Here is a 24632-nt window from a genome sequence, read left to right on the forward strand (position 1 = left end):
ACAGTACCGTTTACAGTCGAACATTCTGATGCACTGTAAATCAAAAATCTGTGTGGATCGTTTGGTTAGGCCAGTCTGAAGATGCTCTGTAGCAAGGTTGGTGACATTTGAGCAAAAATTGTGGGAGCAGATAGGTTTAACAAGTTTTACAGTTTAAAAAAAAAAACTGATGGATTTCATAATTTGCAATAGGTTTAGGTGCACAAAAGTTTCTTCAGTATTGGGGCCACATTTTGGTGAAAGTTGCAAAGCTGTAGCACATATGGTTGATTTGTTATGAATTTTCAAAGTTTTGAAATTTAGAGGCTTGCTATAGCGCCACCATTAGGACTATTGGCTTGTGTTTGCAGCTGAGGTAATCTGGCATGGGACTGGACCTTTGTGCAAAATTTAGTGATTTTTCGCGCATGGGAAGTAAGATTTCCTCGGAAGAAGAACACACAGGAATACAAGAGGGACCTGGCAGCTTAGGTTGCCAGGCCCCTAATTAACATTCAGAACTACGTGGTGCTGGTGCTCCAGGTACATGGTGGTTGATTAGTCCATGGTATAACTTCAGTGTATCGGGTCATAATCTTTCCATCCTTGTATTTGTTCCTGTCACCTGTATATAGTTTGTCTATAATTCTATATCTCGTAGTCTGTAAATACTAGTTGTAACTGTAATAAAGTGTGTTTAATGTCAGTTGTTTTGAGTATTTTATGAATGGAAATCCCGATCCCTATTCAGGAAAAGACCTGCCTGCCTTTCAATTTATTTATGTACTGGTGTGCTTAGGCTAGGGATGTCCCGATCACACTTTTTTGCCTCTGAGTACGAGTCCGAGTCCTTTGATTTTGAGTATCTGCTGATACTGAGTCCCGATCCGATACTTTGGCAGTGCAGTAAAAAAAAAAAAAGAAAGAAAAAAGAAAGAACACATCCACGCTGTCCCTTAAGGTTTATCATTATTATTATTATTATTATTGAAACAATGAACAGATAAATGCCCAAGTTGCTGCAGTGTACTCGGAGAATTGTGCTGGGTGCTTGTTTCTCAGGTGGCGAATCATGTTCGTTGTGTTGACGGTGCATTTTTCCATCCCACCACGCAAAATCTCCATCTTGCAGACATTGCATGTTGCTGTAGCACTGCTTTCGCTTTCCACTTCCAATATTTCCAAATGGCAGACATTTGAGACGCTTGCCTTGTCAGTTTTTCAAAACCACTTTCTTAGCCTAATACATGTGACCAGCTCACGGCTCAGCTCACTGCCACTGACGCATGAAGGCACACCCACTCATAGAAATACACAGTGCTAGAAGCTTCGTTGCCTACTCCATGACATTGAATATGTGGCATAGGGCTGACGCGACAAGCTCTAGTCTGTATATTAAGGATGTAACGATGAACTGCAATGCAGTTAAAAATCGATTTTTTTGGGCCACGATGTACAGTACAGGCCAAAAGTTTGGACACACCTTCTCATTCAATGCGTTTTCTTTATTTTCATGACTATTTACATTGTAGATTCTAACTGAAGGAATCAAAACTATGAATGAACACATGTGGAGTTATGTACTTAACAAAAAAAGGTCAAATAACTGAAAACATGTTTTATATTCTAGTTTCTTCAAAATAGCCACCCTTTGCTCTGATTACTGTTTTGCACACTCTTGGCATTCTCTCCATGAGCTTCAAGAGGTAGTCACCTGAAATGGTTTTCCAACAGTCTTGAAGGAGTTCCCAGAGGTGTTTAGCACTTGTTGGCCCCTTTGCCTTCACTCTGCGGTCCAGCTCACCCCAAACCATCTGGATTGGGTTCAGGTCCGGTGACTGTGGAGGCCAGGTCATCTGCCGCAGCACTCCATCACTCTCCTTCTTGGTCAAATAGCCCTTACACAGCCTGGAGGTGTGTTTGGGCTCATTGTCCTGTTGAAAAATAAATGATGGTCCAACTAAACGCAAACCGGATGGGATGGCATGTCGCTGCAGGATGCTGTGGTAGCCATGCTGGTTCAGTGTGCCTTCAATTTTGAATAAATCCCCAACAGTGTCACCAGAAAAACACCCCCACACCACCACACCTCCTCCTCCATGCTTCACAGTGGGAACCAGGCATGTGGAATCCATCCGTTCACCTTTTCTGCGTCTCACAAAGACACGGCGGTTGGAACCAAAGATCTCAAACTTGGACTCATCAGACAAAAGCACAGATTTCCACTGGTCTAATGTCCATTCCTTGTGTTTCTTGGCCCAAACAAATCTCTTCTGCTTGTTGCCTCTCCTTAGCAGTGGTTTCCTAGCAGCTATTTGACCATGAAGGCCTGATTCGCGCAGTCTCCTCTTAGCAGTTGTTCTAGAGATGGGTCTGCTGCTAGAACTCTGTGTGGCATTTATCTGGTCTCTGATCTGAGCTGCTGTTAACTTGCCATTTCTGAGGCTGGTGACTCGGATGAACTTGTCCTCAGAAGCAGAGGTGACTCTTGGTCTTCCTTTCCTGGGTTGGTCCTCGTGTGCCAGTTTCATTGTAGCGCTTGATGGTTTTTGCGACTCCACATGGGGACACATTTAAGGTTTTTGCAATTTTCCAGAATGACTGACCTTCATTTCTTAAAGTAATGATGGCCACTCGTTTTTCTTTAGTTAGCTGATTGGTTCTTGCTATAATATGAATTTTAACAGTTGTCCAATAGGGCTGTCGGCTGTGTAGTAACCTGACTTCTGCACAACACAACTGATGGTCCCAACCCCATTGATAAAGCAAGAAATTCCACTAATTAACCCTGATAAGGCACACCTGTGAAGTGAAAACCATTTCAGGTGACTACCTCTTGAAGCTCATCGAGGAAAATGGAAATGAATTGTGATGCTCTTTTAGACCACCAGAGGGCGTATCATATTTACTTTACTTTCTGAAACACCCCCTCCCCCATGCCTCAAAGTGGTTTGGTCCGCATCCTGCTACTGGCAGAGCAGCAGCTCGGTAACTTTCAGTCAGTCCGTCAGCCCGAGAGGCAGCAGTCTAATGATAACTAGCAAGAAAACCTCCTCAAGTGAAAGCCAGTGAGTCATTTATCACACCACTTGTTCACCAAGCACAAGGCTGTAATATGAAAAGCGATATTTTTCTCCTGCTCGGTCCAAAGCCTGCCTCTTTCAGCTCACTGTTTAAGCTAACAGCTAATGATTGTTTCCAAGCTCAAGCGAGTGCATGACAGTGAGGGAGAGAGAGGACAGACCACAGGAGGAGCAAATACTGAGTTTTTTATTCTTTCAAAAAATCTGTCAGGATATTAATGTCAGAAATAGTTCATATTTTACTGATATTTTGAGTTTGTCTCTAGATATCTATTTCTTTCATTATTTTGTGGCATAGTTTCATTTCATTTTCTTATTTTATCTAAAAGGGACAGTGTACAGCTCAAACTATATTACATACTGTATGTCACTATTTGATGCCATATTTTGCTTTGTTTTTTGTTGACACTACAATAAATCTGTTTTTTTGAAGAATAGTTTGATGTAGTTGGATTATTCAAGGTATTTCCTCTAGTTTTAAAGCTTATTTTGAGTTTCCCATGCTTGTAAAGCTACTTTGATGGACTGTAGTGGAAATAGCACGGTGAGCAAAGAAATTTGGTTAGAGGATTATTGCTTTTAACACCATTATTTAAAACATATGAACATGCTGAGGGTTCAATGCTGTACAGCAAATTTCAAAGGAGCGTAAGAGAGAAAGAGGGAGGTACAGTCATGCCAGACAGCAATTTTTTCATGTCCCCCCCAGCAATTACTCTCTGAAATTTAGCTGTTTATTGTCCCCCCCAAATAATGAAATGGGATTTTCGCCCCGTCCCCATGTCCAGCTTTGTTTTGCAGTAGGCCTATTTCAAATATTTTTTGCAAAATTAATCGCATTACATCATGAATCGTCAACCCTCCATCGTGAATCGTATCGTATCGCAACGTGAATTGTCAACCCTTCATCGTGAATCATATTGCATCGTGAGTTGAGTGAATCGTTACATCCCTACTGTATATTTCTATGCGCTCACTCTCCGCACGTGTGGTGTTTACAACATGGACGTGACATTGTGCAACATTACATTAATAGGCCTACATCAGTTTCCACCCAATTCTGATCCTTTGAAAATGATGTGATCGGGCCTGATTTCAGATCATAGTATCGGATCGGGGACATCCCTAGCTTAGGCTGTCAATAGTAAGGTAATATTCCCGGTGTAAACTGCTCTCTTGCCTAATCGCCAAGAGACATAGTTTTGATCGGTAATTATTACACTTATCCTTAACTAATAATCACTCTTATGGTGATTAATAATAGTTTTCAATAATTTCCCCAACATTTATGAAAGCCTATCAAAAGCAATTAAACTTCCTTTTTTTTTTTTGCTGGAGAATGCAAATATGATCGAATAGAATTATAATACTACACCTACGCTTAGTCACTGTAGACTCAATGGGCCCTACCATAGGATCAGCCTAGCCTCTGGGTCGTTTAGTGACCCACTTGCACACAGTTCTCCCTCTAGCACAGTTTCACCAGCAGATAGCACAGAGTTTGTCCTGGTCTTGAGAGGCAAGAGGTCTCGCTGACGCCAGCCATCACTTGCATGTCCCGATTCACAACCACCCCTTGTTGTGAATCGTTTTCCTGCTCTTTCTAGTCCCATTGACTGGCCTGGGCCCTCTGCTTCTCCCAGCCTTCCCAAGCCCAGCATGCTAGTTATAGGGGACTAACTGTAACCGGGGATAAGGGGATAACCGTAGGATCAGGTTAGCAACAACAGTGACCATTACATGTATTCCTGGGGGCAAAGCTCCCAGCCTTGAAGGTGATGTTAGGGTGCTGGGAAACAGGAACAGTACATGTGGGCACTAATGATACTATGATGAGGTAATCAGAACAGAACAGATTAGTGTCACTCAATCACTGGCTTGCACAGCTTGTGCAGATGAGGGATTGAGGGATGAGGGATTCTCTAATGGACAGAGGGGGTGTGGTTGGGGCAGTTTTCTTGGATCTCCGTAAAGCTTTCGATACAGTAAATCATAATATTCTTCAGTCTAAATTTGATAAATTTAATTTTTCTCAGTTTAACTCCAACTGGTTCAAATCATACCTTACCTCCCGATCACAGTGTGTTAAAATACAGAACGCAAAATCAACCTTTAAAGATCTCAAGACAGGTGTCCCCCAAGGTTCAATCCTGGGCCCTATCCTCTTTAGCCTTTATATAAACGACTTACCAACTGTTTGCCAAGGCTGCGAGGTTATTATGTATGCAGACGATACTGTGATCTTTCTGAAGGGCAAAGACCATTCTGAGGCTGCCTCGCAGTTTACAAAGGTGCTGGTAAATATATCCAAGTGGCTAAACAACTGTCATCTGCAACTGAATTCACCCAAAACTGTGGCTATGTTTTTTACCAAAGCAAAAACGTTGAACACTGAACCTGCCGTTTTTTTCTCCGGACAAAGAATCAAAACCGTTAATGAATTCAAATATCTAGGCATCGTGCTAGACAATAATCTCACATTTAAATATCATGTAAAATTAAAGCTGCAAGCAGCGTTGCACGGGCCCTCGCCCCCCCCGTGCACGTCGGGGACGGTGCGCGCGTCAAAGCGCAGACAATTTGTCCGTTTATGCCAGTTTTGAGGGTATTTTTCGGTGCTTTTATTTTGAAAGAGTTTTGGGCTTTTATTTTGAAAGGCCGCGGAAGTCCTAGTGTGTGACCGACAAGACTACTGGCAGCTGCTGCATGATCACACCAAAATGCAGGCACACACACACACTCACTCACTCACTCACACAAACACACACACACACACATACGCACGTGCACACACACACACGCACACACACGACGCCAACAAAAACCCACTGGTAGTACATTCGCTGCTGGTGCCCCTCTGGCCACTAGCAGCGCCCCTCCAGCAGATGGCGCCCTTAGCATGTCCTAGTGTGTGACTGACTTGAGTACTGGCAGCTGTGGCATGATCACACCAAAATGCAGACAGACAGAGAAATCCTCATTCAATCCAGTGGAGAAATCCATAAAACCCACCCCTGTTTGAGGGGTCACAGCTCGGTCACGTTTGAGTTACAGATTCAAAGCTTAAACGAGGCACGAGACTCGGATCTATAAATCTCCCATTTACATGATTTTGCTATCTTTTACTGTTTTTGAGTTATGGCAGTTTTAGTTTGAGAGTGTTTTCTGCTCCCTCTGAGCTCTTACAATGGGTGTGTATTGCGCATTCCTGAGGCAGCTACAGTGAGTCACATGTCCAGGCAGAGTGCAGAGCAGAGCACACCAGAGTCAAAAACGTTTGAAAACTCTTCACAGCTCCCACAAACTTGGTCCAATCCACATCAAAACTACATATTTTTGTAGGAATTTTTGCCCTCTTTCCATCTGCATAGTTTTTAAAGCTGTCAGACTTTTACTTTAGACTCCAGGGGCTTAATTAGTGCCCAGTGTCAGCCTCTGCACACCAAACTCCATGGGAAAAAATTAGGTTTTGGTTTTGGCCACTCTGACTTTGAGGGCTTATAAAATCCAAACTAATCGAGTAATGACGAAATCCTTCAGAACTTTTGTTCAGCACTGTGTCCTCTGTCATCTGTCAAATTTTCAAGCCGATTCCATTTATGCCCTCGGAGGAGATAGATTTTGCTCCAAGCGGAATTTTGGATGAGAACGTGAATTTGAAATGCAAATTGCGGACTTCCTGTTGATTTTAGGTGGGGGGTGTCAGCGCGTGAATTGTAGTGCTTGATGAGACCTACATTGCGGCATTGGTTTGGTCTTTCTAGCACATTCCTGTGGGCCGCAGCGGCTGCCTTTGTGTGCCTAGTTGGCGCTACCGAGCCCATTTTTGCACTTAGGGGGTCCGTTTGTCCATTTTATCAAATTTTTCGCCAGACCTGGCCTGCGTGCCAAATTTGGTGAGTTTTGGAGCATGTTTAGGGGGTCAAATTAAGGCCTAATGACAAGTAATAATTAAAGCTGCAAGCAGCGTTGGTCGGCCCTCGCACCGGTGCCGGTCCGCCACGATGTTCGTGTCATTGAAGTGCAGACAATTCATCCATTTTTCCCATTTGTCAGGGTATTTTTCGGTGCTTTCAGTTGGAAAGAGTTTTGGGCTTTTATTTTGAAAGGCCTAGGATGTCCTAGTGTGTGAGTGACATGAGTACTGCGCTAATACATGAGTACTGGCAGCTGTGTCATGATCAGACCAAAATGCAGGCAGACAGAGAAATCCCCATGCAATCCAATGGAAAATTCGATCAAACTCACCTCTCTTTGAGGTAGCGCCGCTCGGGCATCGTTTCAGTTACAGACGCAGTTCAAAGTTTAAACGAGGCACAAGACTCGGCTCTATAAATCTTGTATTTACACGATTTTACTATCTTTTACCGTGTTTGAGTTTTGGCAGTTTTAGTTTGAGTGTTTTTTCTGCCCCTGCTGACGGTTTATAATGGGTGTGTATTGCGGAATTGTCAGTTGGCTAGAGTGAGTCACATGACCGGGCAGAGTGCAGAGGAGAGGACACCAGGGTCCAAAATGGTCGAAAAGTCTTCACAGCGGCCACAAACTTGTTCCAATTTAAAAATTAATTTCATATTTTTGTAGGAATTTTCGTCCTCTTTCGTGTGGCATAATTTTCGAAGCCGTGCGACGTTTACTTTAGACAGCAGGGGCCTCATTAGCGCCAAGTGTGCGCCTCTTCACGCCAAACTGCGTGGAAAAAACGACGCCCTCCAAGTCGGCGTTGCCGACTTCGAGGGCTTATCATTTAAAAACTAAGGCCGGAATGACGAAATCCTTCAGAAGTTTTGTTAAGCACTGTATCCTCTTTCATGTATTAGCTTTTTGAGCCGCCACGATTTACGGCCTCGGAGGAGATAATTTTTGTGTAATGCGCAATTTCGGGCCTGACTTTTACTTTGAAAGGCAAATTGCAGGCTTCCTGTTGGTTTTAGGGCTTCGGTCTTCACAACATTTTTCGTCGTTTACGTCGTTTTGAGCATGTTTAGGGGGTCAAATTAAGGCCGAATGACACGTAAGAAGAAAAAAAGAAACGGTACAAAAACAATAGGCCCTTCTCCCTAAGGGAGGGCTCGGGCCTAAATAGGGCTTCGCGCTGTTCCAGCGCTCGGGCCCTAAGAAGAAAGGAGAAGGAGAAGAAAAAAACACTACAATAACAATAGGGCTTCGCACTGTTCCAGTGCTCGGGCCCTAATAATAAGAAGAAAGAATCACTACAATAACAATAGGGCTTCGCGCTGTTCCAGCGCTCGGGCCCTAAAAAGTATGCAGAATCCTCAGAGCTTCAGTTGGAAATTTCAGGCACCTCAGAAATCATATGTCCACAGAAGCAGCAAAAATGTTCATGTTCTCTCTTATAACATCTCATATTAACTACTGTCTTCCCACCTGGGCCACCGCAAACTCAACTACTCTAAATCCATTAATATCACTATACATGCAAGCACTCAAAATCCTGGATAAAAAACCAAGATCCTTCCATCATTGCACAATCCTCAATAAATACGGGCTACTTAGCTGGAACAATCTTGTCTTTTTCAAAAATTGTTGCCTCATGTATAAAATCCGGCGCAACCTAGCTCCACCTCCACTTTGCAGCCTTATTCATTTTAGATCACCGGCAACAAGCAGTACCAGAGGGGCGGCTAGAGGGGACTGTGAAATACCACTCAGGAAAACCTCATTTGGACAATCGGTTTTCTCTTGTAGGGCAGGCAAAGACTGGAACACAATACCGCAAAGCATAAGGCAGCCCCTCCCATATAGCTCTTTTAAAGTCAAATTTAAAAAATGGCTGATCGAAAACCAAGCTTGTCAACACTAACCTCTGTAGCACATGGCCTAATCTTAATTTTACTTGCAGCGTTATTGTTGTTGTTATTCTTGTTACTGATAATAGGATTGTGACTGTGATTATGATTGATGATGTTAATAACGTGAATACTTTTTTGATAATATGAATATTGCTACTGTAATCTGTTGCTTTTAGGTATAGCCATAATCCTTCTGGCAGGGGGACTACCAATGGAAATTAGCCTTTTGGCTATAATTGGGTGCATTTACATTTTACTGTCTTTTAAAATGTTTATTAATGTACACTGTCCCTCTCTAACAAATAAAGGTTAAAGAAAGAAAGAAGAAAGAAAGATTCTTTTTTGTAGATAACTGGCCCTCCTTCTATATTAGCTTCATTAACTTGGCTGGCGACCTTTTTAAAAAAAAAAAAAAAAACAGACGGGCAGGCCACCGGGCCAGTGACAGGCCGGCACTTTGGAAATCTCCCAGTTCTCCCGATGTACAGTCCGGGCCTGACAATAGGAGCCTATCATCTTATGCTAAACAAACCCAAACACAATGACAGCCAATCAATGTCCACTTCAGGGTGTGACTGACCATTGTTTTCCACCCCCAACAACTTAAGCACACGAAGCCCAACGCCTACAAACAGATTTTATAAAAAGTAAAGTTAGAGATTAAAAATGAGATTAACTCGATTAAAAAACAATATGACTGTAATTAATTAATCTCAATTAACGCAATAATTTGACACCACTAATTTACCACATCAAATCCATAAAAATAAATAAACAAATAAATCTGATGAAACAACAGGCACCAAATCATGTTTCAGGATAAATGTCATGATGTTACATGATGTTGTGTCAGTGTCCACTAATTTCTCAAAATGTAAGTGATTGAGGTCCTCAACAACCATCAGTTTCACACTTACTTCAGTTTAAAAGTGTGAAACAAATAAAAATAGCTCATGAGTTTGTTACTGCCCAGCCAAACACTGATCTTCTTCTAGACACACTCCTGGTGGTGAAATTCACACTCTCCCAGCACCTAATATTCATATTAAATATGCTTTAGCTGTGCAATTGCTGTTTTTCTCTATTCCCAATTGCTGAGGCAACAACACAATTCATGTACATTAATACATCATCTGAACGTCTTTGAAAATGTTGAGATTTGCAGATATTTTCAGAACACCAGAACAGCAGCACCTATCAAATATCAAAACCTTCATCCAAAACTGAAGCTCTGAAGTTACCTGCAACTTTCCACTGCTGTACAGAGGAAACAGTTCCCTCTGCAGGCCAGGAATTCACAAAATTCACAAAATCAAACTGACATTAATGATCATTCCTATTTTTGTACTACATAGCTGTTCTTGAATTTAGCACAAAGGTAAGCTTTTCAGTTTGACTTAAATCTAAATATGACTGAAATTACTTAAATCTATAAAATAAAAAATACATATTGCTGAGCAGGTAGGACTAATATAGAAACTGCAGGTAAAATTAGCTCTGCTGCCCCTCAGCACCACTGACCTGCTCTGTTTTTACTTTGGGGGTTATATTATTCCTGTGCATGTGTCCAATCAGAGCAGTCATGGCTGCCATGCACTCATGCTGGTTCAGTTCATCCATCTCCAGGTCCACCAACGCATCTTGGAAAGGAATCATCGCCTCTGACTCCTGCAACCATGTAAAAACACTTCCATCATGAAACGTTATCAAAAGCAGGACAATTGAAGTAATTTTAATACATTAACTGTGCACATGTGACATAATGCAAATTAATGTCAAAGCATTAGAATGAAACCTTTCTCAAAGATGATATGCAAGATCCTATTTAATTTTGTTTACTTGTGTGCAATCCCTCGAGTTAGGGTGTGGCCAATATAGGGTTTTGTAGATCAATGTCCATATTTTTGGATTAATGCTATAGCCAGCCACTACTGAGCATAGAGTAGAAAATATATGGGTTCAGTTTCTTTAGTGTTGGCAAGCTGGAAACAAACTGCATTTGGACAGACAAGTGTGGTACAGATGTATGGGGACAAATGATGTGACTAACTTGATTAGCAGTGGTGTGTCTGTGTACTTCAGGGTTTTGGGAGCTCAAGGAGAAGCTTTGGACTCCAGTGGAGAAGTCAAACTGGCTCATCTCCTCACTCAGGCTGCTATCGGCCATGTAGGACTGGGAGGACAGATACGCCGGCATGTCTACACAAATCACCAAACAAATCCCATCAGTATCTGAATAATGTATTCACCCTTTGCAGACACGTCACAATTATCACGTGACATGGGAGGTGGCGCCATGACGGACGGCAGAAGGAAAGTGGACGTCAATTTAAGACAAGGAGGCGCGTTGTAGTTCGTGACATTCTGTGGTTGTAGATAGTTTTTAATTTACTTTTATGGTAGTAAGATGGTGATTTCCTGCTGTGCCGTGCAGTGTGCCAACAGGCAAAGCTGTAAGCCGAATCTAGCCTTTTACAGGATACCTTTTGATGTGGACAGAAGACGGCGATGGGTAGCTGCTATCAATCGTAAGGACTGGCAGCCGTCCAAATACTCCCGGATCTGCAGCCAACATTTTTTACAAGGTCAGTTTCATATTAAAACGTTATCAAAGTTATGTAAACTTAGCTATGTTAGAGTCAGTCAAAACAGACTCAGTGTAGTTAGCTAACAAACTCAAGTAGGATTGCCGTTGTAAAATCACTGTGACCCACGGCTTCTCGGGGCTTATTGCTTAATTAGGAGTGCCAGCTAATACGAACAGAGCCCTGAGAAGGACTAGCTAGCTAACGTTAGTAGCTAGCTAGCATCGCTACTAGTAAACAAACCCTACTTGAGTTTGTTCGCTAACGGTAGCTAAGTTAGCTAACTACACTGACTCTAACATAGCTAAAAATATTCGCTGCAGATCCGGGAGTATTGGACGGCTGCCAGTCCTTAAGATTGATAGCAGTTACCCATCGCCGTCTTCTGTCCGCATCAAAAGGTATCCTGTAAAAGGCTAGATTTGGCGCCTTGCCTGTTGGCACACTGCAGGGCACAGCAGGAAATCACCATCATACCACCATAAAAGTAAATTAAAAACTATCTTCAACCACGGAATGTCACCAACTATAACGCGCCTCCGTATCTTAAATTGACGTCCACTGTTCTTCTGCTGTCCGTCATGGCGTTCATATTTCGCGTGAGTGGAACGTGACGTCATGTGCAAAGGGTCAATAGATATATTGTAAGGATGACTACTTGTTCACAAAAAAAAAAAATCACACGTGTGTTTGTGTGTGTGTATCCAATATACATACATGCACATACATACACACATGTATATACATACACAAATATACATACATACACGTGTGTGTGCGTATACATACATATACACACACACACACACACACACACACACATATATATATATATATATATATATATGACACTGAATCCACATTTTTGCCTAGATTTGGACTTTTAAAGGCTGTGGTCTTAAATTTTTGATCAGCTGATGAACAGCCTATTTCGGTTTAATGGTTGTTTGCAATAAATTGCTTACTCAATTTTTTTTTTTTTTTTTTGTCTCACTCCCATTTCTTCTTTTTGTATTTTGAAGCTCTACTTAGAACCTTCTTAAGATCCAACAGTGCAAAATGTAAATTCTTGCCATTTTTCAACTGGTCTTAAAATTTTGATCAGCAGTGTATATGAAGCAAGATATATGGAATTATGTAGCAAAGAAAAAAATGTTAAATGAATCTAAATATGTTTTTTATTTTAGATTCTTCAAAGCAGCCATCCTTTGCTTTGTTGACAGCGCTGCAAACCCTTGGCCTTCTCTCAATCAATCAGTTTAATATGATTCATAGCAGAGGCCTATTAGTTGTAATCAGACTCATACAACAAAAGAAAGAAAAATCAAGAACAAGAAAGGAAGAACAAGATTAACTGCTAGGAATTCAATCAATGTCCACTTCAGGGTGTGACTGACCATTGTTTTCCACCCCCAACAACTTAAGCACACGAAGCCCAACGCCTACAAACAGATTTTATAAAAAGTAAAGTTAGAGATTAAAAATGAGATTAACTCGATTAAAAAACAATATGACTGTAATTAATTAATCTCAATTAACGCAATAATTTATGAATAAGCTGGCCTGATCTATTTAGTTTAAAGCTAAACCTTACCCATGCTGACAGAGATGAAAACACATTTTGTAAAATGTAAAAGTAGCTTCTCGATAGACTCTGCATATTGGCTGATAGCTAAACAAAATAAACAGGGAAAAGTGTTGACAAAGAGTTTTTGGTGAAAGTGCCTGGATTGTAATTATTTTAACTTTAGTAGTCTCTAATCCACATAGCATGATGCCTGCACATAGGATTTACACATTAGAATGTGCATTCTGCCCCAGCTGAGGCTTGAACTCACAATCTCTGAGACCAAGGACCATCATCTATCATTGAGCTAATTGGCAAGTGTCAATTCATGTGAGGCTTCACAAACTGACTAAGCCAGTCACATGATAGCAGCCGCCATGCATGGAAAGGCAGATTTCAAACCACTGTAACAAAATCAGTCATCAAGACAAAAATCTGAAAATACACATCTTGCATATAAATATATATAAACACACACACACACATACAGGTGAAACTTGGAAAATTAGAATATCGTGCAAAAGTTCATTTATTTAAGTAATTCAACTTAAAAGGTGAAATTAATATATTATATAGACTCATAACATGCAAAGCAAGATATTTCAAGCCTTTGTTTGTTATAATTTTGATGATTATGGCTTACAGTTTATGAAAACCCCAAAATCAAAATCTCAGAAAATTAGAATATTGTGAAAAGGTTCAATATTATAGAGACGGAGATATTGTGGCCCGTCAAGGGCTCCATCTTGTTGTAGTTTTTGGAGGCATTCTATGACCTTTCTTTTGTAGCCACTGGAGGGATCTCATTTCAACATTTCATAGGTGTTAGTGTTAGTGTCATTGAGTAGTGTGGATATTTTGGAGTGGTAGTCACCCATAAGACACCATTCCAGGCTTATATGGACTCCCTAAAGTCCATAAAGAAGGGGTCCCACTCAGACCCATTGTGAGTAGCATAAACTCTGTAACCTACAATATTGCTAAGCATGTAGCCAACATCTTAGCCCCTCTGGTTGGTAACACACCACATCACATTCAAAACTCGTTGGACTTTGTGAACAAAGTCAAAGGCTTAAAAATAGAACAGGATGAAACTATGGTTTCATACGATGTGACCTCCTTATTCACTTGCATTCCAACCATGGAGGCAGTGGAAACTGTGAGACATCACCTGAAACAAGATAACACCCTACAAGACAGAACAAACCTCAATCCAGACCAGATATGCCAGTTACTGGATTTGTGCCTCAACACCACATACTTCCAGTTTAACAGCAAATTTTACATGCAAAAGCACGGCTGTGCTATGGGCTCACCAGTATCCCCCATTGTGGTCAATTTATACACGGAATTGGTAGAACACAAGGCCATAAACTCATACAAAGGAATGCCTCCAAGCCATTGGTTCAGGTATGTGGATGACACATGGGTGAAGATCAAAACCCAAGATGTACAGGCTTTTACCGATCAACTCAGTGGACAAAAACATCAAGTTCACTAGAGAAGATGTTAAAGACAACCACTTACCATTTTTGGATTGTGATGTGCACTTTGATGAGGAAAGGAGCCTCCACATTGGGGTATACAGAAAACCCACCCACACAGACCAATACCTTCTTTTTGACTCACACCATCCACTGGAGCACAAACTGGGGGTTATCAGAACCTTGCAACACAGGGCAGATAACATACCAACCTCCACTCGGGCCCAAGCTGAAGAACACAAACACCTAAGGGGAGCCCTGAAAACTTGTGGCTATCCGAGTTGGGCTTTTGGCAAAACACACTCCAGAAAGAATAACAACACTGATGATGCTGAGAAAATGAAAGACAAAGGCAAAAACACTGTGACTCCATATGTGTCTGGGGTTTCAGAGAAACTCAGGAGGATTTTTAACAAACATCAAATCCCTGTATGTTTCAAACCCGGAAACACTCTCAGGCAGAAACTGGTTCACCCAAAAGACAGGACACCACACAATCAGAAGAGCAACCTAATATATGCCGTCCAATGCAGTGAGAAATGCAAGGACTTATACATCGGGAAAACTAAACAACCACTGAACAAACGCATGGTCCAACACAGAAGGGCGAACTCCTCAGGTCCAGTCTCAGCTGTCTATTCACATCTAAAGGAAAAGGTACACTCCTTTGAAGACAGCAATGTTAAGATTTTGGACAGGGAGGATAGATGGTTTGAGAGAGGAGTAAAAGAGGCCATATATATGAAAGTGGAAAAACCATCCCTCAACAGGGGAGGGGGTCTGCGGCACCACCTATCTCCGATTTATAATGTTGCCCTTTCATCGGTACCCAGGAGGTTCAACAAATTAACCTCAGACGACTCTCAACAATCGTCGTTCACCAGGGTTTCACTTGACTCTGACGACTGTCCGTCACCAGACCACAACAATGGTCAAGTGAAACCAGCACCTAACGACTGTCGTTAACACTAGACCACTACAATGGTCAAGTGAAACCAGCACCTGCATGAACACACCCACAGGCATTTGGGTGGACACTCCCACAGAGGTTAAATACCTGGACCTTACCCCACTGTCTTTGTCAGACTAGTGCGGACTAGAAAGACTGATGCGCATGAACTGATGAAGCCCCTTGGATAAGAGGCGAAACGTCTTCCTAAGACAAATACAAGTCCAGTTGCCTACGATTCAATTTGCTCAAAGAGAACGATGACCTGGATAAATGAGAATATCCATAGATACATGTACAGAAGTTTCTTCAGTATTGGAACTACATTTTGGTGAAAATTGCAAAGCTGTACATATGGTTGATTTGTTATGAATTATCAAAGTTTTGAAATTTAGAGGCTTGTTGTAGCGCCACTATCAGGACTATTGGCTTGTGCTTGCAGCTGAAGTAATCTGGCATGGGACTAGACCTTTGTGCAAAATTTGGTGGTTTTTCACACATGGGAAGTAAGATTTCCTCAGAAAGAAAGAAAGAGGAATGAAGAAGAAGAAGACGCAGGAATACAAGAGGGCCCTGGCAGGGCCTTAGGCTGCCCGGCCCCTAAATATACATTAAAGTCTGACAAAAAATCTGTCTACATTTTCCTAATTGATATACATCATAATATGTTAAAATTTGGTGTCTGTTTCCAAGAGCATCATAAATGTGCATACTGCAGACTTGTGATGTCGAATTGTAGATTATGTTGAAGTGTTGACGGTTGTTATTTATGTGCAGATGTCCATTGTGAAGCCAAAATTTAAAAATTTACCTCCATTCTCCTCATTTGCCTGTCTTCGTATCATGATGTATTTCTTCTTTCGCTCAAGTGGGACCTACATTCATTAAAAACGGAGAATTAAACAATGATTTGAGCTCAAATATATCAGATATATAACAGGGGCATTATCAAGTGACGTACCTCAATTTCAATGGGAAATGTGTAGGTTCTTTGAACATCAATGAGATTTTCAAAAATGAACTGATTCTAGACAAGAAAGAAAGAAAGATGATGTTTCACTGACTGCACCAAACTTTAGAGGCTTTGCTAACTTAAGTGTGGGAAAATGTTAAGTCATCAGTACTTTCTACCTTGTCTGGTTTCTCAGTGAAGAGGAAGCCTTGGTAGAATTTGGGCTCACTAAAGCTGCGGCTGATGACATTAATGGCACAGTTGTATGCAGCGCAGTGGTATCGCCTCCTTATTTCAAGAAGCTGACTTTCACCGGCCATGTTCTCAGTGAAGGCTTCAAAACATGACCTGAATCAAAGTACATGCTCATTAAGTCATCAAGAACTGTTGGGAAACAAATCAATGGATGGGTTCACTTTTAATATTAAAGTGTTGTGGAGTCCTACTTGATCAAGGTCTTGGACAGCTCGTTGCCCTCTGTCTTCTCTGAGTGACAGTAGGCCTGATTAATGCGTGATTCTTTGGAATAAACTTCTTCTTTCAGAAGCTGAGAGTAGAGAAGCTCCATCAACTTGTAGCACCCACTCTTTTTCAGCAACTGGGCTTCAAATGCTGCTTCACTGGCCTGAAAATGGTAAGAAAATGGGACTTTTATAGCATATATTCAGGATTTTTCCTGCATATAAAATTACGAGGCGGCCGCCTCAGCCTAATTTCGTGCCACCCCCGGCTCTCAAAACTCTGACGTCGGCAAAATTGTTATTTTCTGACAAGCGCCGTGGTAGATGGATGTCATTTTAACTGCAGTTGCAGCATTGCGCCGATGTGGTGGCGCTGTATCAACAAGAGTGCACTGGAAGTTGCTGCCAAAACTGCCAAAGAGGAAGAACAGAGCCGAGAAATTCCCCTCCTAGAGGATTTTGTTTTGTGTTTCGGTTTCTTCGCTAGTGTGTGTGTTAATCGGCATCCTGGTAGTGGAAGTGAAAATGCAGCTTAGTTTGACTGCTATATGATGATATACGACGAGCTCACACACGCTGCCGATCTGTGCGGCGTGTGTGTTTGCGGGGAGTATTTGCCCGCTCACGTGTGAATTAAAGGATCTTGTCAAACCAACCGACCGCTCTCGAATTTCCACTTTCCCAGCCATCCTCTTAGCTAGCTGTTTGTGTTTTTAAAACATAGTTCAGTAAGTTAAAAAAAAAAAAAAACTGCCAATGGAACAAGGAAAATGATCTTGAAACAAGTGAAAGTGGTCTAAAACAAGTTACTTTTTAGCGACTGTCTTATTTTGCCGGGATTTCCAGGCTACAGCAGCGCACTGACATAGATTGTGTAACAAAGTGAAGAGTTCCCAATCTGTTTATTTTCACTGGCTAACAGCAGCACACTGGCCTAGCTTGTCTATTCAGAGAAGAGGTATCACTTCGGATTATTTTTCAATCTATGTTATCACATGCATACTACTGCTCATTCATTGGTAGCTGAATTGTTAGGTCTGTTTGATAAGTAATTTACATTACCCCCCCCGCATGATCAGGATGGTACCACCTCTGCTTCAATTTGAGCCAGGAAAAACCCTGATATTATACTCTAATCTGTGTCCCTGGCAGATGTACTTATAATACTTAACACTTGTCTGCATGGATGAATATTGCAGCTTACAATACAGAGGAGGTGATGCAGGAGGAGCACAGTATTATGTGTTTCATGTTAAACATTTACTGTGGTATGATTTGGACAGATTTATCAAAGAGTGAATATGGGCGTTGTGTAAGAGCACACATAAGTGACAAAAAGAAACAAACCTTAGTGAAGCGCATGAGCAGTACAGCCATTATATCAGTGATGTTTGCCACAAAGAAGTCGCTCAGAGCTTTGGAGCTGCAGTGAGAGGCAAGAGGTAGCAGAACTCGCTCCATCATGGCCTGCAGCATGGAGATAACTGGCACATTGCTGTGCTGGATCAAATCATACAATGCACCCAGCAACTGCAGCTGTCGCTCACTGCTCGACCTACTTGGGAGAAATGCAAAGTTATGTATAAGAAAGGGGAATGAGCAGAACCTATTTTCTCCCGTAGATGAAGGATTCACTGACCGCTGAGCAATCCGCTGGAAACAAGTCTGGAACTGCTCCTCCATGATGTGTTTCGTATCGCGACACAAGACTCCTGCCAGCAGTTTGAGCAGCAGTGGGCTCTGAGAAAGTTCCAGGGCGTCTAGTAGCTTAAGGAGACAAATGACAAACGTTAGGAATAAATTACATTTATCCGCCAGCTCTCTCTTCTTTTCCTCATTCATTCAAGGATTCAAGGATTCTTTATTGTCATACCAACAACACATGCATGCACATGAGGAGGTACGAAATTGAGAACTGAGGCCCGGTCAAGCCAAGAACAATACAATGAAGAGAATAATATAATGAAGAAACACAATATAAAAATATAAAAGTATAAAAGTGTTTCAGTTTGCAGTAGAAACCAGTGGCATGCAGCTACTGTGATTTTGTGGCAATAAGGTAAATGTTACAGTTTTGGGACTTAACCTTTCGCATGCAGTCCATGTAGTTGTTACGGTGAAGTGAGCCCTTGGAAAACTCATTGGACTGCATGGGGAAGTGTGAGGCCGCCAGTGCCTCCAGTGCTGCCTGCAGCTCGGCCAGCAGCTCATCTGGGAGGCCAGTGAAGAAGGGCAGCACCAACAGTGCCTGACTCTACAAAGATGAGAAAAGAACCATGGAGAAAATGCAATGTCAGGAAATGTGTACAGCTTTACTCAAACCATGAGGTAGTTTCAACAGAAAGGGTAACAAGATAAGGCAAGCTTAGTTTAGCCAGCCAGCCACTACAAAGCACATCACCGTACAAACTTTTCTTCTCTGCAATTCCATGTTCCAATACTGTTTGTGTGCATCTGCCCCAGAACTCTTTTTGAGTCTTTCAGTACAAGTCCAAATCAAGTCTCAAGTCATACAATCACCAGTTCAAGTCAAGTCGAAAATCACATCTTAAGTCTCTAAAATTGCACGTCATGATGACCCTACGAATAACAATGGCACAGGAACATCACTTTCAGACTGCTAGACATTTTCTAGTCACTTGATTAGGATTGCAGTGAAACACACAGGCAAAAAGTGTAACGGTGGAACAAGCCTCTTCTAACATAGGTTTCCTGATGGGCAAGCCAGTGGCACTAGAGGGAGGGTAATGGGGTTGTCAAAATTGTCAGATTTCGTCCTCTAGCCAAGGTTATTTTGGTTTTAAATTTTTCATTACTTTATTTTTATTTCATTTTGACTTTTTGATTCCAATTTCAGTTCACTCTTAATTAGTTTTTAAAGTGTGTTTGCTAGTTTAGTTTAGTTCTTGTTAGTTTGTCGGGTGAGATTTATAAAGGTCTGAAAAAGTAGTGTATAATAAAAATCAAGCAAAACATCATACCATTTTAAAAATGTAATCACTTAGGAGAAATTAAAAACTATTCACAAAAGCCAGCTTGAAAAGTGTGTCAGTCAGTGTTTGGGTCATTAACCTGCAAAATTTAACTGAACACAAGAACAACAGCAACAGTACATAAAATGTAGCCATGAGCACAAATATGTAAACAATCTACACATCCAGCACTCGACAATGGACAGTTAGCCACAGAAAAAGGTGACGTTGGCTAGTGTTAGCATTAGCTCAATACAGTCTCCAATCAGTGCAAGTGGAGCAGCTGACACAAAAGTTCTGTGCCTTGACACAAACACACTGGAACCTGGGCTAAGCAATTTATACATCGCCTAGCTTGCTAATTGTTGGTTTTGTTGACTAGAAGCATTTTCTTGCTGGTAATGTGATCATATGTTGTAGGTACAATAGACTGTTGGCAGGCAGCTGTTTCCCCCTGTTCCTCATACTGTGTACAAGCACAAAATATTTTAGTGGTCAACAATGCCAGACAGCACCAGCCTACTGTCACCTTTGTTTTTGAGTTTTAAACACCATCAGTAGTTGATACTGAGGCATCATTTGTTCTGCACACATACACAAGTGCATGTCCTGTGTGCACAGACGGTGGTTACGCTGGGTCAGTTGGTCAGCTGTTGCAACCTGATGTTACAATCATTTAAATTATTTTTTTTCTCTCATTAATCTATGCTCAGTCTCCCATAATGACAAAGTGAAAACATAATTTTGGCAAATTTATTAAAAAGGAAAAACTTAATATCACATTGACATAAGTATTCAGACCCTTTGCAACAACACTTGAAATTTAGCTCAGGTGCCTCCCACTTTTCTTGATCGTTGCTGAGATGTTTCTATATCTTGATTTGAGTCCACCTGTGGTAAATTAAATTGATTGGACATGATTTGGAGAAGCACACACCTCTATATAGAAGGCCTCACAGCTGACAATGCATATCAGAGCAAAAACCAAGCCATGAGGTCAAAGGAACTGCCTGCAGAGCTCAATGACAGGATTGTTGCAAGGCACAGATCTGGGGAAGGCTGCAAAAAAAAAAAAAAAAAAAAAAAAAAAAAAAAAACAGGAGCACAACCAACCAACCAATACCATCCCAACAGTGAAGCATGGAGGTGGCAGCATCATGCTGTGGGGGTGTTTTTCAGAAGCAAAATCCTTTAAAATAGCTTTAATTCAATAGCAAAAACAAATGTGAAACAGGATGAACTCTACTTTGGTAATTACCTTAAGATTCAGTGGGAGATTCATGTCCACCAACAGTGTGGTGAAGGTGGAAAACACTGGTCTGAACGCTTCATGGCTGATATTGGAACACACAGAGGAGTCGATCTATTGGAGGAAAACACGGTGTAAAAAAACTGATGTGGAATCAAGTAACTTTTAAGGGTCTTTACACCAACCAATTGGTGAAAAGCTACTGTATAAAACAGACTTATAGTACATGCTATGGCCACATGCACAGCTAATTACATAATTACAAATTTTAACCATCTGTCCTCAGTGAACTGTTTCTTTTGCAGAGGTCTGCGCTCAGTTGAAAGCCTTGGCTAATTCTGAAAATGTAATTGCAGAAAGAAGTCCTGATTGGCAGGAAATAGGAATCAAATTTAACTATGCTACTAGTTATTATACTATTATGCTATTATACAGTGTCCTGATTACACTGATATAGACTACTGAAAATAACAATTCTGGTAGAAAGTGAAAATATTAAACAATACTAGGCTAATTAGGTCTAAATAAGTAGCATTTTTGTCATTTGAAAGTCTGGCCCCAGCAGTGTCTGCTTAGAAAAATTCTGGACCTTGGACAAATATAGCTGATAAACTGATAAAAATATGTACTCTCAACTGTTTACCCACCTTTCAGAATATGTTGATAATTTTAATGATCTAGGTGATATCAATAAATTGTGTTATTTTATAAGGTAACCTTTGTACTAATGACTTAACAAATTCTTAAAAGAAGATTGTTTTCTGTTGTGCAATTTAATGTGACTTTTGTGTGATGACTCCTTGGTCCTCACCATCTTTTATATGTGTTATAATTTTATACAGTGTTGCATGTTGTATTGAGGAGTGACACATTAAAAATTCTATTCTATTTTATGTTACTACGATTGCAGCTGGAAATTCAGAAATGCGTATGTTTGCAAATACCTGTCAGGTTAGGAGCAAGACACTGCAAAATATTAAATTACTATATTCATCATTTAATATGTGGTTATGGTGTTTAGTTACTGTTAAAGACTTCTAAAGTGTATGTTTAAAAAAAACATATACCGACTTAAAGGTGCCTGCCATCAATTTCTGCAGCTTGGATTCTTAATACAACAACACAGTAGCTCATATCTGCATCCAGAATTTGTTGTAATTTAGAATTGCTGGTCACAGTTTGTGGTAAGAGGGCTAGTGGATTCTTTATACAAAGGAATATCCACAATTTTCCTGGAGCACTTCCGGGGTTGTGGGTGAAACATCCGGTTGACTCGGGCAGAACGCGGAAGTAGCTATTTGTTTACGTTACGGTCTCGTCTTTTACAACGTTAGTTAGCTCGCTATTTTGTGCTCAGCTCTGCCACCTCGGAGCTGAGCTCCGCTACCCCGGAGCTACTACAGTGACAGTGACGCACTGCAACCCACAGGATGGACCGCAGGTTAATGAAGCCCGGGGAAGACAGCAAAGATGTCTCTTAAACCAATGATGTCGGCGCCGACAGGATTCGGCATGCCTACTTTACATATCGTTATCTCCTAGACCGTTTATGACATACAGAAAAAAACGTCGGAAACCGGAGAAACACTCTGGGATTAGACCGTCGTGAGACAGGTTAGTTTTACCCTACTGATTTTACCCTACTGACATTATGGTAACTCCGTAGGACTACTGATATTTCTACCGTCCAATCACAGACGGTGTGTCACATGTTTGTAATATGAGCTTCTCAGTACCGTAACTCCTGAACCAATGGTGCGACCGAAAAAAAATCAGACGGTTTCTTTATCCAACCACTAACATTAAATCCATGAAACGAAACTTTACCAAACGTAAACCGCCAGCCAGCTCAAATCTTTTTCCGCCTAAACTACTACTTCCGCTGGTGCACCGGAAGTTTGGAACATAATTGCTGATAATGGTTTCCCCAGCAACTCCCCCAGGAAAATTGTGGATACAGTGGTTATTTCATCTTTATAGCACCTGCAAAAGCTTAGACAGCAGCAGCAGAGTGGTAGTTTTACTCTCTGGAGTTGAGGAGTGTCCATTCCACCAAGGCTGCAGACTGTCCCACCTTCTCAGCACCAATTCGACAAGCCGGCTGCCCTCAGTCTTCCTCACAGAGCGCTCTCTGAAGGTGTGGTCCAGCATTCCATTCAGCAGGACACCCACCTTCGAACCAACGTATCACATACCATCTGATCAGTACAACCTCATCTGTACTGATGTAAGAACACAAGTAAACATTAAAAACACTCACAACAAAACATATATTAACAACTCACAGTATGCCATGCCTTTAGCTGGGGAAACAATTATACATTTTGATAAAATTTGCCTCCAAATCCTTCAATACATATTTAAATGCACTAATCAGGATCAGCTCATCTGTAGCTGCAAATCTGTCTGCAAAGGGTTCCAGGATGCAGGGAGAGAGAACATAAAGGCCTGTTTGCCAAGTTCATTGCGAAACTTAGGGTCAGACAGTAAGAGGTTGTCATTAGGGTGCAAGCAATAATTACTTTTCCCCTGCATAAGTTTTGCCTAATTTTGAGGTGATATTTAGCACCTTGCCAAGATCCTAGCATGGCAAGTTACGTGGTAACAAGGGATTCCTTCGGTTGTCCAGTTTCATATGATACCCGTATCTGTAGTGCAGCTTCAAAATTGAGTCTGCTACAGTGTTTGAAAATAGTACATTGGCTCTTCAGGCAACAGTGGAGTTTAGGGATTAATCCAATTGAACAACTGAAAAAGTATTTTTTGTGAAAAAGCGCTACCTAGTGGTTGATTTACGCCAAAGTTTACACAGAGCCTAAGTGGGCCATGGGAAACTCCTAACCAAAATTTTGTGTTAATCGTATGGATTACTGACAAAATATTTTGCAATCTGTAAAAAAGCGGCACCTATTGGCTGACTGAGGCCTAATTTAACAAACATCCTTAGTTGGGTACAGGAAACAAGATGTTGTGTTCATCGGGCTAACTGTTGCTGAGATATAACATAATCCTGTTTTGGCTGCAACATTGGGGAAGTTTTGTTCCTTTATAATTTCCGCATTTTTGGAGTATTAAAGTTCTTCTGATAAATTTTTCTTATGAATGTTCATGAGTTTATATGCCAAGTTAAATTTAGATCTGATTTACGACTAAGGAGGAGTTTCAATAGTAGGTTTCGCAGTTTTGTGCCAAGAAATTATAGTTGGAAATGGGCTTGGCCAAGTTTCAAGTCGACATAATTCTGAGTGTGTAAGGTTTTTCAATATGCAGTGTACATTTTGGGAGTTTCAGGTCAAAATGCATTGCCCCTGACTACAGCACCACCTGCTGGTGGAAATTTTTGGTTTCTGACATGTGGTCACCATTTTAACTCTTACACAACTTTTACGATTTAGGTTGCAGTACTACCACTTTCATCATCAGAAGACCCCTTTGAATTTGAGTTCAGCTCATTCTGAAGCAATATTTATCCACCTTGTTGACAGTCATACATGGCACCAATGGATTCCTTACGTCATCTAGTTTAATATGTCTGCCT

At 41.2% G+C, this 24632-nt stretch overlaps 1 protein-coding gene across 2 annotated transcripts in view; it reads right to left on the reverse strand.

Moving 5' to 3' along the window:
- prkdc (protein kinase, DNA-activated, catalytic subunit) overlaps positions 1 to 24632 on the reverse strand; it is a 422427-nt gene that overhangs the window by 184179 nt on the left and 213616 nt on the right. For both annotated transcript variants that reach the window (XM_030079770.1, XM_030079769.1), the window contains exons 37-47: positions 23078 to 23266; positions 21104 to 21208; positions 18960 to 19127; positions 18513 to 18640; positions 18221 to 18428; positions 16859 to 17037; positions 16592 to 16760; positions 16422 to 16487; positions 16272 to 16335; positions 10926 to 11074; positions 10397 to 10543 (exon numbers count right to left, since the gene is read on the reverse strand). In XM_030079770.1, coding sequence (XP_029935630.1) covers positions 10397 to 10543; positions 10926 to 11074; positions 16272 to 16335; positions 16422 to 16487; positions 16592 to 16760; positions 16859 to 17037; positions 18221 to 18428; positions 18513 to 18640; positions 18960 to 19127; positions 21104 to 21208; positions 23078 to 23266 — 1572 coding nt within the window. The remainder of the gene's footprint in view (positions 1 to 10396; positions 10544 to 10925; positions 11075 to 16271; positions 16336 to 16421; positions 16488 to 16591; positions 16761 to 16858; positions 17038 to 18220; positions 18429 to 18512; positions 18641 to 18959; positions 19128 to 21103; positions 21209 to 23077; positions 23267 to 24632) is intronic.

The sequence above is a fragment of the Myripristis murdjan genome, chromosome 20, assembly GCF_902150065.1.
Source record: "Myripristis murdjan chromosome 20, fMyrMur1.1, whole genome shotgun sequence".
Classification (NCBI taxonomy): domain Eukaryota; kingdom Metazoa; phylum Chordata; class Actinopteri; order Holocentriformes; family Holocentridae; genus Myripristis; species Myripristis murdjan.